The sequence below is a fragment of the Apteryx rowi genome, unplaced genomic scaffold (genome assembly GCF_003343035.1).
Source record: "Apteryx rowi isolate R43461 unplaced genomic scaffold, aptRow1 scaffold_864, whole genome shotgun sequence".
NCBI lineage: Eukaryota > Metazoa > Chordata > Aves > Apterygiformes > Apterygidae > Apteryx > Apteryx rowi.
Window position 1 is genome coordinate 1 of NW_020451165.1, and position 14,435 is coordinate 14,435.

The 14,435-nt window shown below is 37.2% G+C and overlaps 1 protein-coding gene and 1 long non-coding RNA gene across 11 annotated transcripts in view; one reads left to right on the top strand and one right to left on the bottom strand.

Moving 5' to 3' along the window:
- Window positions 1-65: 65 nt before the first annotated feature.
- On the top strand, window positions 66-7,336 carry LOC112977835. Its single transcript, XR_003257648.1, has 3 exons — window positions 66-429; window positions 779-927; window positions 6,696-7,336. It is a non-coding gene; the product is annotated as an uncharacterized LOC112977835 (long non-coding RNA).
- The window catches only part of CC2D2A (coiled-coil and C2 domain containing 2A), a 65,254-nt gene continuing 57,902 nt past the window's right edge, over window positions 7,084-14,435 (bottom strand). For 6 of the 10 annotated variants that reach the window (XM_026090627.1, XM_026090632.1, XM_026090626.1 and 3 more), the window contains 5 exons: window positions 13,960-14,094; window positions 11,498-11,620; window positions 10,832-10,890; window positions 10,146-10,323; window positions 7,084-9,060 (listed from right to left, as the gene is read on the bottom strand). In XM_026090627.1, the coding sequence (XP_025946412.1) occupies window positions 8,872-9,060; window positions 10,146-10,323; window positions 10,832-10,890; window positions 11,498-11,620; window positions 13,960-14,094 (684 nt within the window). In that variant the 3' untranslated portion in view covers window positions 7,084-8,871. Of the gene's footprint in view, window positions 9,061-10,145; window positions 10,324-10,831; window positions 10,891-11,497; window positions 11,621-12,228; window positions 12,375-13,865; window positions 14,095-14,435 lie in introns of those variants that run through there. The other 4 variants (XM_026090631.1, XM_026090633.1, XR_003257647.1 and 1 more) reach the window with 4 other exon arrangements.

The following is a 14,435-nucleotide window of genomic DNA, read 5'->3' on the forward strand; positions in this document are numbered from 1 at the left end:
CTGGATGCAATCCTGTGCAATGTGCTCTAGGTGACCCTGCTTGAGCAGGGGGGTTGGACTAGATGGTCTCCAGAGGTCCCTTCCAACCTCAGCGATTCTGTGATTCTGTGAGTGATTGATCAGATTAATGTGTTTGTGAGGTTTTTTTTCGTCGGCAGCCGAGCCCTCTTACATTTGGAGGAAAAAGAGAGGAGTTCCATTTGAATGATATGGTGGTGTTTTGGCCAAGAGAGGCAGCACTGGCAGAGATTTGTCAAAACTAGGAAAGTATGGATTTGGATTCCAGAGAGGTTGAACCAAAGAAATGCAAGACATGCAAACTTTAAGTGCAGCGCACCAGACTTTGTTCAACCCATCCTGAAAACAAAACTAAAGTCTAGATGATCATCCCAGTGTTCCTCACCTTGGAGGATTCACCAAAAGCAACTGGTATTTTGGGGGAGAATGTCATGCTAGTTCTTTGAAATGTTTGGTGGTCTTTGGAGCCATTCATAAGCAAAGTGATTTACCATTTAAGTTGCCCCTTGTCAGAGGGAGTTAGCTTCAGTAGAAACCAGTTCATTTAATCAGGTCTGTCATGCAGCTTCGAGAGCAGCTTACTTCATGGGGTACAAAACTGCCAGATTTAAAGCCAAATGCTTTAAATGCTTTGTTAGATATGTGTGGCTTTGTTAAAAGATGTGTAATGACTTATGTCAGTGAACTTGGTGGCATACTGGAACATTTGTCAGTCTAGAGCTGTGCAGGCTCTTAACAGCTTTGCTCTCTCTGTTAACAGGGCGTTGACTCTGGGAGGAGGCTTGCCGCATTTGGAACACCTTAACCTCTCCGGTTGTCTCACTGTAACTGGTGCAGGCCTGCAAGATTTAGTTTCTGCATGCCCTTCTCTAAATGACGAACACTTTTACTACTGTGACAACATTAACGGTAATGTCTTTTTGTAAAGATTTGAGGCTTTGGGGGGATTGATGTTTGGTTTAAGAACATCTTAAAAAACAAAACAAAACAAACCTTTTTGTTGGTCATGTAGCACTGAGTTCTGTGGTCTAATTACAAAATGACAACTGTAAAAAATTTTCTCACTTTTTCTTAGTCTTCTGTACTTAACAGTCTTTTCAGTACAGTTCTGTGGACAGATGAGTGTTACCTAGGGAAGCATTTTTCATCCCTGTATCTATAATTTAGGTTAGTATAAGTAATATGGGCTAAAAAACAAATTTCCATGTAGTTGATGCACACTTTCCATCTCTTCCCTGTAAATCATGTAGTTGTACATTTTTCTTTATGGTGATAACTTCAGGCAAAGAGGCATCATTACATTGGTACCAAAGTGATGATATTTGGGGAAAAAATGACACTTTTTTTGCCATGCAAAAAACTCATATTACTGTAGCTTTGGCATGGAGAGGATGCCATCAATCATATTGTAGGATATTTTTGTTCCTACCATCATGTGGCCTTATGGAAAATGTAATTTATTTTTTTCTGTTGTTGCTTGACTCACTAACTTAGGGATGGGTTTAAGTTGGAGAAAGATTCAGATAAATAGATAAATGCATAAAATACACTTACAGTGGAAGTCTGTCAGAGTTTACCACACTGGAGTTAGGTCTCCAGTCCGGCCGGTAAGAATTTGTAGGAGTAGAGATGTGAACAATGCTATAACTTGTATCCACGTATGGATTGGAAACAGGTAAGTGCAACAGACGGAGGGAAAAAGGAAGACAGTGAGTTCACAGGGTTATACAAGCTAATTGTTGGTGGTTCTGAATTAATGAAACTTGAAATTATGTTCCCCATTAGTTCATGGTGTTTAGCTTAATAATTTGCATCTATATTGAGATGCAGCCCCTTCAAGGTATAGGAAGGCAGAGCTTTAGTACTTACAAGTAAGGCTGTACTTGCATTTGGTATTGAATCCATTGAAATAGATAAAAGGTGATGCACTTTGGATTGGATCCTGACATTAGAAGTGAAAGCGTTAAATCATATTTGGCTTCCATAATTTTTTGCATATCTTCATGCACTTTTTTTCTTCTGAGACATTTTCCATTTTTGTTAATTCCTTCTGTTCTGTCCAGACTACAGCTATTAAAAATCTCCTTGCATTTCAGTCTGACAATTTTAAGGTTCCTTTTAAAATCTTTTGTTGACTCTTTCTGCATTATGTTGAACTTAAGTCTTCAAAGACAAATTAAAAACCTTTTCCTTTTGTATCTGGCTCCTATTTCTCCTGTTTTCACTTCTGTCGGTAATACCAGACTTGGTGATCTCGTTTGTCTTTAGCTGTTTCTGTATTTCTCCCTTATTCTTGCCGCTAAAATGTAATAGATCTTAGTATTAGTTTACAAAGCTAGTATCACTTGTTGGAGTTTTGCACGACTTTAAGGCTTGTTGTTTCATAATATCCTCAAGAAATTACTTGTTATTTGTATTTAAACAGAGTACTCTTTAATTCTGTAAAGTTGTCCTGATTCTCTTCCTATTTCTTTCTTTCCATTCATTGTCTACTGTAAGCTGTAAGACTATAAGCTCTGTTCTGTTTGTTCTGTAAAACATCCTGGATGCCTTTGGATGAACAGTTTCTGCTGATAAATGAGCAAGAGAGAATGTAATGGTCTGACTTGTCACTACTGTTGAGAAATGGTAGCATCTCAGTAGTGTGTGTGTGGGTTTTTTTTTGTTTGTTTGTTTGTTTTTTTTTGAAGATGGAAGCCAATAAAAAGACATCATAGCAAAATTCTGAAATGGAAAGTAACTTTAATTGAATCCTCTGCAGTTTTATCTGAATATTGTTTTTGTTTTTTCACTCAAACTTCATTGTGATAGCATTGCAGTGTTAAACTAATGCCTTATTCCACCCTGTGGGCAGCAGGAGTTCTATGACAGCTTACTATTTCTGTATCATTTGGTATTTCTAAAGTAACTGTAGGGAAAGTAATAGCTGTTTCATTAAAATCATTCCATATCTGAAGCAGTTTACATTTATTTATATATATATATAGATTGCATTAAGTGCTGTTCGAAGATTATTGATCTACAAGCATGTAGAGAATAATTTCATAATTTTCTTTGCCCACCAGCTTATCAGGGATTGTTTGCGGGGAAGGAGATATGTTCTGGGATCATGTTGGAAAAACCGTCAGTCTTGCAGAACAAAAAATTGGAACCAACAGCATGGAATTTATCCATCTTTGAATGATTAAGATGCCACTTTGTCGTCTGTTGACACATAAGGGCTTTACTTTCACCTGCAGCCTATTTTCAGATCTTTTCTGTAAACGTTGAGTCTGATACAGGGGGGCCCCTGCACACAGCTTCATTGGATGTTCTTTGTGGAGGGCTTGCTGGACTTGGTGGGTAGGCATGGTCACAGTGTTGCGGTGTTCCTCACCACTCGTTTGCACTGCTTTCCTGATATTAGTGTTTGTGTTGCTACTTGGTAGACCAAACCAAGAGCCAAAGTAACTGAAACTAGTGGCTAAGGGGATGTGGTAGCAGCAGCCAGTTGTGCCTGAGTGTCTTTTTCACCATGCTCTTCGTCTGGGCTGTTGTGTATTCTTGGTGAAATGCTTAACCTCTTTCTAGGAAACTTTGACTAATTTTTGTTTCACTAGTACATGTAACAAAATGAAGTAATCAAATGAATAAGTAGCCCTGTGTTTTGGGTCACCTGAGGCATCTGAGTAATCAGACGTACATCAGTATAAAGAGCATTACAGTAATCTAGTTTGGAAGTAACCAGTACTAAATCTAGACTGTGGCAGGTTAAATAAGAATCTGAGAATAAAGATTAACATTGATTCACCAGGTAAACCAGCCCAAAACTCATTGCTTTTTAATTTAGGCACTTAATCAATGTATTGGTGCCAGCAGCAGAGTCATCACAGAGTCAGTAGAAAGAGAGGAACCTTTCTGAAAGCGATTCAGCCCCATTTTAAGATCTGAATTATCCTGTGGAAATGACCATCACACTCACTTGACTATATAAATGGAAGTATATATAGCTACTATATTCTTTCAAATGATGCTTCAATGAGGTGGAATCAATTGGAGCCCATGTATATAGAGTCAAAAGAAAGCAGAAGAGAGTATTTTTGGCAGGATTAAAGAGGCTATTTGAGCTTAAACAGATAGTTTGAAAACAACGTCCAGTCCAAATGAAGTCAGTAGCAAAGAGTATATGTAGTGGTGAAAACAGAAATTAGGAAGCCAAAGAGGTGTAGTAAAAAGTCAGATGTGTTAAATAAAGCTATAGAAACAAAAGCAGTCTTTTAAATTAAGAGTATCAAAAGAAAAGGCAATTGAATTCTGCTGTATATATCAGATATAAAAAGAAAAGCTAAAGAAGGGCTAGGATAATACAGAGGAGGTAAATGACCTTCCTCATAAACTATGGTGGGGGAGATAGATTGACATGTTAAAATGTAAGAATGAAATGACCAAGCTGTTAATTTTTGCTAAAAGTGTAAAGCAGTGTATTTTGTAAGGAACAACTTGAAATACTCAGACCTACACTTTCTATTTTAAATTACTGGTAACAATAAACTTGAGGTAACTCTCCAAACCTGATAGACTAGATAGGTGATGTGTTAACATCTGACTTACCTGACCCAGATGCATTCACCCGAGGGTTTTGTAGGAACTCGGATGTGGAATTGCAGAACCGTTGGCCAAGGTGTGCAACCCATCGTTACAAATGACGCAGTGCCAGAGGGCTGGCAGATTGCCAGCATAACTCCCAGCTACAAAAAGGGGTGTAGGGGGAGTCTGGGGATCTTGGGGGCTACAGACCTGTGGGTCTGATGTCCATCCCTGGTAATATTTTACAGTTCGTATCAAAGAATAAGGTCACTGAGCATATGAATAAACATGGTGTGTTGGGAAAAAGGATTCTGTAAGAGGAAATACTGCCTTGCTTAACCTGCTGGAGTTCTGTAAGGGTGTTGGCAAGCACTGGGAAGAAAAGGAGATCCAGTGGACACAATAAATTTGGATTTTCAGAAAGCCTGTTACAAGGTTCCTCACAAAGGGTTATCAGACATCCTAAGTTGCTATAGGACTGGATTAAGTTTAAAAACTGAAAGCTGGCTAAAGTATAGAGGAAAGGATAGGGCCTAATGATCATTTTTCTGGGTGGGCAGGAATCTGGGAGGGCATCCCCTGGAGTTCTCTGCTGGGACCAATATTATTCAGTGTTTTCATTGATGACTTTGAGTAAGAAAGGTACAGAGAAACTTCCAAGTCTTTGAATGGTACTAATCTACCTCCAGTAATGATACTGGAGCCAAAGGATTCCAGAAAGCCTCTTCATGAGCTTCAGTATAGTTACATGTGTGGTTATGTGTCTAGGGGAAAAAAATAAACAAAACATAATTGTGTGAAACCAAATTAAGAGCTGGCAGTTGCAACTTGAGGATTTTCAAAGAAACTTTCAAACTCTAGCTTGTAAGTGACTTGGAGAGTCAAAATTTAGTTCAGGTGACTACAGAGATTTGAAAAAGTGAGTTTATTGACAAATGAAAGCTTTAGTATATTTTGCATACTGTCCTGCATTATAGCTTCAGGTTTGTTTTATTCTGTCTCATGCATCAATAAAATGGTTAATTTAATTATCTTGTAGAATATTGCTCCATTGATGTATGGTATGAAGCAAAAAGCTGATTTCCAAACACCAGGCTCTTGCAAATTAATTGCATTATGACTTGAAGTTTGAGGAAAAAACAAGCTGTCCTGCTTGAAAACCATGCTGCCCTTGTTCACTACATTACTTTGCTAGTCCTTTCTAAATATATTAAAAACTTCACAAATATTCTTTGTTTTTGTGTCTTGGGTATTAAACAGGAAAAGATGGGTTATCTTGATTAGTCCTTTACCATCTTCCTTTAGTTAAATTGAAAGTGTGTTGTTGAATTAGGTTGGGTGCCAGAGTTAAGTCAACCTGAACGTAAATGTCTGTCTCTCTAAAGCAGACATAAGGCTGCAGGAAATAAAAGCCTGTACTAATAAATTTAAGTTTCCTATCTCATGGTCACTTTAATTTTTCAAATTAAAGGGATAACAGTAAAGGTAAGTGGAGGTGGGTAGAATTACAATATTGGTTTACCCTGTCTGTGCTCGCAACTCTTCTTTTTTGAATGACTAACTTTTAGATTTAGGGTTTTTGATGATTGCAGTGATAAAAAAGATGTGGGTTTTTTTTTTTAGTCTTTGAATTTCTAGTGAGAATACGTGAGGTCTAGACAAAACGGAAGTATTTAATGGAGAAAACTTTTGCAAGACGAAAAACTGTCTCCACATTAGCAGAAATAGTTTTGGAAATTTTTTTTGTAATACCATAAAGTCATAATCTGAATTTGAAAAATGAAAGTTATATATGCATTGTGCAAATTTACCTCAATTGTGAAAGATAGCTTTGAGAGACTTTTTAACACTTACTGATTTAGTGTTGCTCATCATCATACATCTGTGTTATTTTGAATGTATTATTGTCATGGGACTAAAGTATCAAAGTGGAAAACCTTTGAACAAAATGTGAAGCTTTTCTACTGTAATGATATTGCCAGTGTTTCAGATTTGCACAGAAAATGAATTTTTTTTTTTTAAGATTTTAATCAATAACCAGGTTATGGGAGTTCTGGATCTAAATAAATGGCCTGTTTTCTTCTTTTCACATTTCTTCTGTTTTTGTGCAGGTCCTCATGCTGAAACCGCCAGTGGATGCCAGAATTTGCAGTGTGGTTTTCGGGCCTGCTGCCGCTCTGGCGAATGACCGCTGACTTCTGATCTTTCAGTCTACTTCATTTAGCTGAGCAGGCTTCCTTTCATGCACTTTACTTACAGTTCGCATCTTGTGTTAACAGTCCTTGGAGTGAGATTTATTATACTAGCCTGGCCCTCCCCACAATTTTAAAATCTTAATTATGAGTGTACTGTACAGTGTTGTAACAATCTCTCAGAAATCTCATTTGATTTGAAGGGTGTTGGGTTTTATTTTACTTAATTTGGGGAAGATGGGAAAACATTCAGATTTTTTTTTAATGCCACTTTTCTTCAAGTTTGGCACTTAAATCTACTTTACTGGATTATTTTGTGTTAAGTGAATTTTTTTTTTTTTTTTAATCCACACTATAGAGTTCTGCAGATAATTTGAAATGTATCATTTGCATTTGGGTAACAATTACACAACTTTAGAAGCCTTGTTTCTCCCCCTTTCTTCTCATCCTGAAGTTCTTTATACTGCAAAATTAGGGAAATTCCCACTTTCCTTTTGCATTTGGTTTTGTATTTGGGCTTGGAAAACATACTCAAATAAAACATTCCCATCAATAAAAAAGTTTTATGTAGTCGTTGAATATATGTGCTTTTAAGGTGTAATATCAGGTGTACAATGCCTGTAGGCTCCAGAGATCATTTTGGGGGATACGCCTGGTGATTGCAGAGGCACAAGCCTTGCCCTAGTTCTTTCCATGACTGTTTTGAGACATGTTTGGAAACACTTCCAAAGAAGCCAGTTTTCCATCATAGGAATAAATGTATAAAACAAAGATTGAGGACTTGCCACTGATTAACCAACTTGGTTTTAATGGATGGAGTCATACTGCTGACAAACTTAAATTGGACAACAATTTATTTAACAACAATCTTCAGATAGAAATAAAAAGTGTATTTCACTAGCTTCTTGATCCTCCCTACAACTATGAACTGTTGCAGAAGAGTACATCCTCTGTATTCATCTGTCAGCAAAGGGTCATGAGTCCTCTAGAGGTGCTTCTCTGTTGTTTACATAGGGAACTTGTGGCAACCTAAGACTAAAGGCTTTATGTGCCTACTACTCATTAAGTGGAATGAACCCAGTCTGGTGTTAAGCTCAAGAAAAATCTTATTTTCTCAGTGCTTGATATGTTCTGATAAACATCTTCCCCATGTTCAACTCACCATCACTGTATCGTGGAAGAGTTTAATTAGTGGAAGAGTTTAATTAGCAAGGCAACTGAAGGCAAAAAACAGATATTTATATAATTATTAACAGTTACCACCACTACTGACCTATCTACTGTCCTCACTACTACTCTAATTTGATTTTTTTAGTAAGCCACTTTATGATAATCTTTTATTATGGTAATTTCACACTCCAAAGTAAACAAATGAGGGTTTTTTTTTAGGTTTCATTATAAATACTTTATTATAAATATTATAAATTTCAGAAAATGTCATCTTACTACCTCTACATGGTGCTGGTATAAAATAGCAGAAGACAGACTCTCCTTAAAAAAATGGAAGTCTGATCTTCATTGATGGCTCTTTGGTGCATGGAACTTACTTATTCATGGGTGAGCAGTCCTGGCCTTTACTCAGGAACTCAGATACTGGAAAACTGTAATTAGTTGTATTATAACCAAATGATAGTGTCTTTAAAAGAGAAGAAGGTCTGTAGATGTAGTAAAGTCAACTAAATGGAATAGCTAAAAATTCAATTTTCAAGGCATGATTCCAGGAATAAAGTTTCACCTGAAAAATGAGAAGGCCAATTTCTACCATCTTACTCTGCAATGTTACTTTATGTGGGCATGTAATGCTTTTAAGAGCATGATGCACCACTGCATTACACTGGGAGCACTGGAAATACTGTATAAAACTCAACTACTAGGACTGGAATTTTAAGCTGTCAGTCTCTTCCTTAGCCATAATAAGTAGTGCTAGCTTCAACCGTTGTAGGGTGAATAAAGCTAATGTTTATGCAGCTACTGAAAGTCAGATTCTCACTAGATTTTGAAGTACAGGGTGTAGCTCAAATCAGTAGTGTGAGAAACTTGTTATATTTACCCCTACATAAGCCAGTTTCCTGAGAGGTACTCTGACTAGTCTATACTACTGATTTCGTACAAGTGAAGCAACATAAATCCAGACAGAGAGAACATTTTGGGGATAAGCATGAACATACACAGCAAGAGCAAATTCAACATTTGAAACATCGATGGTATGAACTCCAGTGCTGCGTACAGCTTCTACTAAAGGTCCAACTTCAGAAAATGGCATATGAATAGGAAATCCAGAGACCTGGGAGAAAGAGAGAAGGAAAAAAAAACCCACATAAAGCAAAGTCACCTGAACAAATAAATCATTTTAAAATCTGTTTCGCTGTCATCTAAGTTCATCTTTTCTATTGCTGCTCTGCAGAGATGCAGAAAAAAACAGCCCATATTTAAATAAATACCACTTCAGATACTCCAGGCAGGTTTCTGCCATATTTATTCTCTAGTCCGGGTAAATTTCAAAGTGAAGATGATTCCACTAGAATAAAGTTGTATTACTGAACACATACATACAGCATAGCTTTGCTTCTTTCCTGCCTCTTAACTGGTTGCAGTTTATTTGTGTTCCTGTATCTATCAATCAATCAGAACTGTCTGGAGGTCTGAGGTGGCAGACATTTGCCTATAATACATTCCAGATCCAACAGGGACTGCTTTGAAAATTACTGCAGTGTACAGTATTGTCACTTGTGTTTTATTTACAGAAAGAGCAGATGTACCCAACCTTTAGAACAGCCCAGAGGAAGAACGGATGGTACAGTCGTAGTTCTAATGTTTACTTAAGTAAATTTTCTTCCCTCATATTTAAAGGAAAAAAATAGCTGTTCAACTGTAGGGTGAAGCAAAGTGCATTGCTGTGTTGGCTTCTGGACCTGTAAGCAGTGCAACTGTGTGCAGCACTGCTCAGCACTAGTGCAAGGTGCTTACTGACTGGGCTTGAGAGCAGATGCACCAATCAATCCATAAGTTTCCTGTGTTAGAAAACTGCACTTGTATTTATGTTGTATAGGTAGTGACTGCTGTGGTACAGCAATAACAAAAGAACAGTGCTGCCAATTCATCCTTATATTCAGCAGAAAGTTTCTCTCTCCAACATTTTCGAACAAAATAGAATGGACCATCACTACTTCACTTTGTGATCCTAATACTGACTGACCTTCAGTATATAGGCTCTCAAGAGTTCTGGTAGTAGAGGAATGAGCCTATAACATGGTTCTATACCATGGTGTAATGATATTAAAAGCAAATATTAGTGATTTAGGCCCCTTAGGGTCTGCTATTTTCATGCACTAGTTTCACAGCACAGGCCACATATTTTCACAACTGTACCCTGTAATCTCCTAGCTGTTTCTGCAATTCTGCCTGATGGTCATCTTCTACATCTTTGCCTTGGTTCTGTTCCAGTAGAGGCAGAAAGTGACGCAGGGTAGAGGTACAGTATCTGTTCCAACGAGTTAGATGCCTTGGTCTCCAGTCCATAATCTTCTCTTTTAATATTTTTTCAATCCTGCAATAAAATGCAGCTATTATTACAATACCAGTATTTATGGACAGCTGAAATGATCTCCCTTGACCAACTTACTTACTACAGATTATGGGGAATACAAATGACCTCAGTTAAACTCACCAATACCTAAACATGCAGAAAAGCAATGCCAGCATAGCCATATGCTATGCTTTGTCCACATGTTTAGCAGAAGCAGGGGAGTCCAGGAGTTTACATCAATTTTTAGTCTATTCCCTCCTTTCTGCCCGCAATGCATTTTGGCTTATTAGGAAATTCTACCACAGCCCTTGTTCAGTTTCTTTTTCTTTCTGGCAACCTCCATTAACGAGCATGGAAAAAGACCCTGCAAACTGGAGTTTCTGATTTAGGCTGTTGTTAATTCCTAGTGCTCAAAGCAGATTCTTAGGACCTTGGTGTGAGTATGCTTGAGGAATGTAACAAGGTGCTCCACTTTTAGTGATTAGGCTTTTTTTAATTTTGACAATATTTGTTTTAGAGGTAGAATTACCTGCCCTGTAGTTCTGCCACAGCTGCCTTGTCCGAATCCTGATAAATTAATTCTTCAGGCTAGTAATATATAAGACATTTAAATATTAAAAAGTACAATCTCTTCTAGGTGTACAACAGTGTAACTTCAGGAGTTATTGCCTTCATAGTACATAAATGAGTTCACAATTATGCCAAAACAATATATTATTTAGTAAATGAAACAAAATAAAAACATTAGGAGCTAAGGTGCATAACTCTCCTTTTTTTTGCAGTAAGCTTCAATAGTTTTTTATACATTTGATTAACAGTAGAGAAATTCGTGCTTACTTACTAAGGACATGTGTACAGATTGAAATGATGCCTTCACAGCTGATAGACAAAGGTTACATTATCAAGCTACTTTCTGGATATGGTTTTGTTAAAGATTTGTCCCACTATGCTGTTGTCCTCAGATCTTATATGGACATTCTGAGGACAACAGATGCACGTTCATTTTGTGTAAAACTAAATACTTCACAATATTTCTGCTTTCATTCTTTAACAAGTGCCTGGCAAATTTTTTGTAAAACATTTTGTAAAATATACTTAATCACAGAATTCCAAAGAACTTAGTCTCTGTTTCTCTATATGAAGTCTGTGATCTCTCATCCCCCTCAAATTAAGTTGGTAATAGATAAATTAATACCTGAACACTGCAGAAGCCAGGGTATGGTAAGCTTCTTGAAAAGAAAGACTTCCATAGCTTTGGTTTGCTGATGTCAAAATTTATCCTTACTGGGGAATCATACTCTTGAATATTAAACCAGATCTACAAGAAAGTTTAGCAAATAATCACAGCTATGGAACACATTCAACATACACAGAAATAAAATACTATATAATCTTGATCTGCTGTAGGAATCACCAGTATGAGTTCCTATGAAAGACGACAACCATGTATAGTCGCAGCAGACATGCAACTTTGACACTCTCACAAAGGGGACAGTGCTGGTCTATCCCATTTTGTGCATCTGAGCATGGATTCAGAGAGGGGGACTGTGTGAACAGGGATTACTTTCTGCAGCTGGTGCCTCTTCTTGCTGAATAGCTCTTTTCCTCAGTTATGCTTTTTCAACACTTTATCTACAGTGCACCATCACAGTTTTTCTTCTTTTAGCAACTTTTGCCTTTACCATCACTTTTACATTATATGATGTTGGGTTACAGTAGACTCCTGCAGAGTTGCTTCTGCTGTCCTGAGCTGCATTTCCCCTCCTTTGGATTACTACACAACAGTCTTTTCTGAACTCTGATGAAATTCTTGCAACAGCTCAGCCCAGTGCAGCTGTGATGTGACTCCTGGCAAACAGCTGCATGCCAGCAACACTGCTGTTACATGTTTATGATGCAGAATGTAGACAGTGCAAATACACACACCTCTGATTGATTAATATTTTATCATCAAGGAGAACCCATGCCTTGCACTCCACTTCTTTGCAGACTCGCAGTTTGGACTGTGTTGGATCCCAGTCTGAAGTATGCAAACACTGTTGATTTCTTGTTCAGCCTTTAAATAACTCCTGCTAAGGAAGCAAAATATATGGACAATTCACATGCAGTCTTCTGTAAATGCTGGTTCTGGAGACGGCCTATATGACACAGTATAGCTTAAGGGTCTTTCTTGTTGGATATGAAGTCATATTTCTCTGCTGACTGCATGCCTCATCATAGTCACTCATAGACTGGAGTTGGTTACCTTGAAAGTTTTTGTAGAGCTCTATAGTTCCAGATTACATGATTAGGACTTCAGTGCTGAAGGCCTTAGTTGTTTCTTCCAGCAGTTACAATTAAGTTAGATTTTTCTTAACTGTATAGGTTTAGTAGCAGTTAAAAAAACCCAACCCAACCAATCCTCAAAACACTTTCATTGAAGGATATAACTGGCACTTTTTAAATAAATACACTTCAGCATATTAAATTATCCTCTAAAGTCATCTTTTTTTGTTTAGAATAAAAACAGAGGAGATCAAAACAACATATATATGTAACGCATGACACGTCAAAGAACTTTTCCTGGTATGCTTTCAATACAGTAAATAAAAACAAATGTTTGATATGTGTGAGGTAGAACCCTGAGTAAGACCCCTGTTGTCTCCTTATAGCAGGCTCCCAAAATATTGACTGGCAAGCTGTTAAAGTCAATATCTAATTCTTCTTTTTTTTTCCCCAGATAAAACTTTTTTTTTTTTTTAATTCACATTTTGTTTCCCCAATTTCAGACTTTCACATATCTCTCTTCCTGGCTGTTGTGTCCTTGCTTGTGTCCTTGGAAGCTGTGAGTCTTTGCTTCCAGCCAACGCAGGGAATTATACTGGCACCAAACTGTCCAGGTGCCTCAAAACACAAGCTCAGCTCTGCCTCATTCTTGTAGTGATCTTTTAGTGATCCTTTGGATCACATCCTGCCCCAAGCTCAGCAGCTCCTACTGAGGGCTTCTCTCCCCTCTCACCCACTGCCACCTTTCAGAGGGTTCTTACTTGAGCCAGCCACACTAGAAATATTATTATACTGTGAACATGAATTAATATTATTTGTTTTGATTTATAGCAAATAAAGATAAACAGGAAAACTTGATGCCAGACAGAAAATCAATGCAGTTGTTCTGCCTTGTATTGCCAGATCTGTGTTTTGCCTGCTTTTGTACACTGGACCATTCAAGACTGTGCCCACCATTACCTATGCCATTCAAATGACTTTTTCCAATATGCTTTACCTTTTTCAGCTACATTTCATCTGCAAAATATCAGCTTTGCTGAGTTACTGATAAGAAGTGGTAAACTGAACATACTCTTAGGCCATACAAGTTGCAAAGTAAAAACATGCTACTTTCAACAAACTTCAGTTTAAGCAAAGCCCTGTAATGAAAATTATATAAAAGGATGTTATGATCTGCCTAAACACTGATAAAAAAAATCTTTTGTATTTTAACTACTTAGTTGACTTCAGGTGGCTGAAAAACCTAATTAAAATCAGATAAAATCACTAATGCCCTGACTTAGCATAGATGTACTTACACTAATGCACAAACTCATGATACAGGAGATGAAGAAAAACATCAAGTTTCAACTCTTGTGCGTATAGAAATAAGAAAAGACTGGAAGCTCTTACATTATCACAGCTGATCAGACAGTACACATTTTGTAATGGGCAGAAAGTATCAAACTGCCCATAAAAACATCCAGTACTGGGATTCCAAATTGCATATTGATTTTGCTCCAAAGTTAATACATATGCAGTTGCTCCCTAGGAAGAAAAAATATGAGAAAGATGTTTTAAAACTGGCTCCAAAGATAGTATGCTTTGTATTGTTTGGAATATTAAATTTTTACTATTGAGATTAATAGTATTTTTCTTTTGGCAAACTGGTTGGAAGAATTTACAGATTATTACAATTCAACCAACTTAACTAACACTCACAGAATATTAAGCGCTCTGTGTCTCCTTTATGTGGCAGAGAAATGTTAGAAGTACACAGCCCCAAGCCATTCTTAAAATATAAATTCTACAAGTCATCTTGGTTCAGCTAAGAATTGATGTGAAATTCCATATATATGAATGCTCAAAATGTATGTGAAAACAGGGGA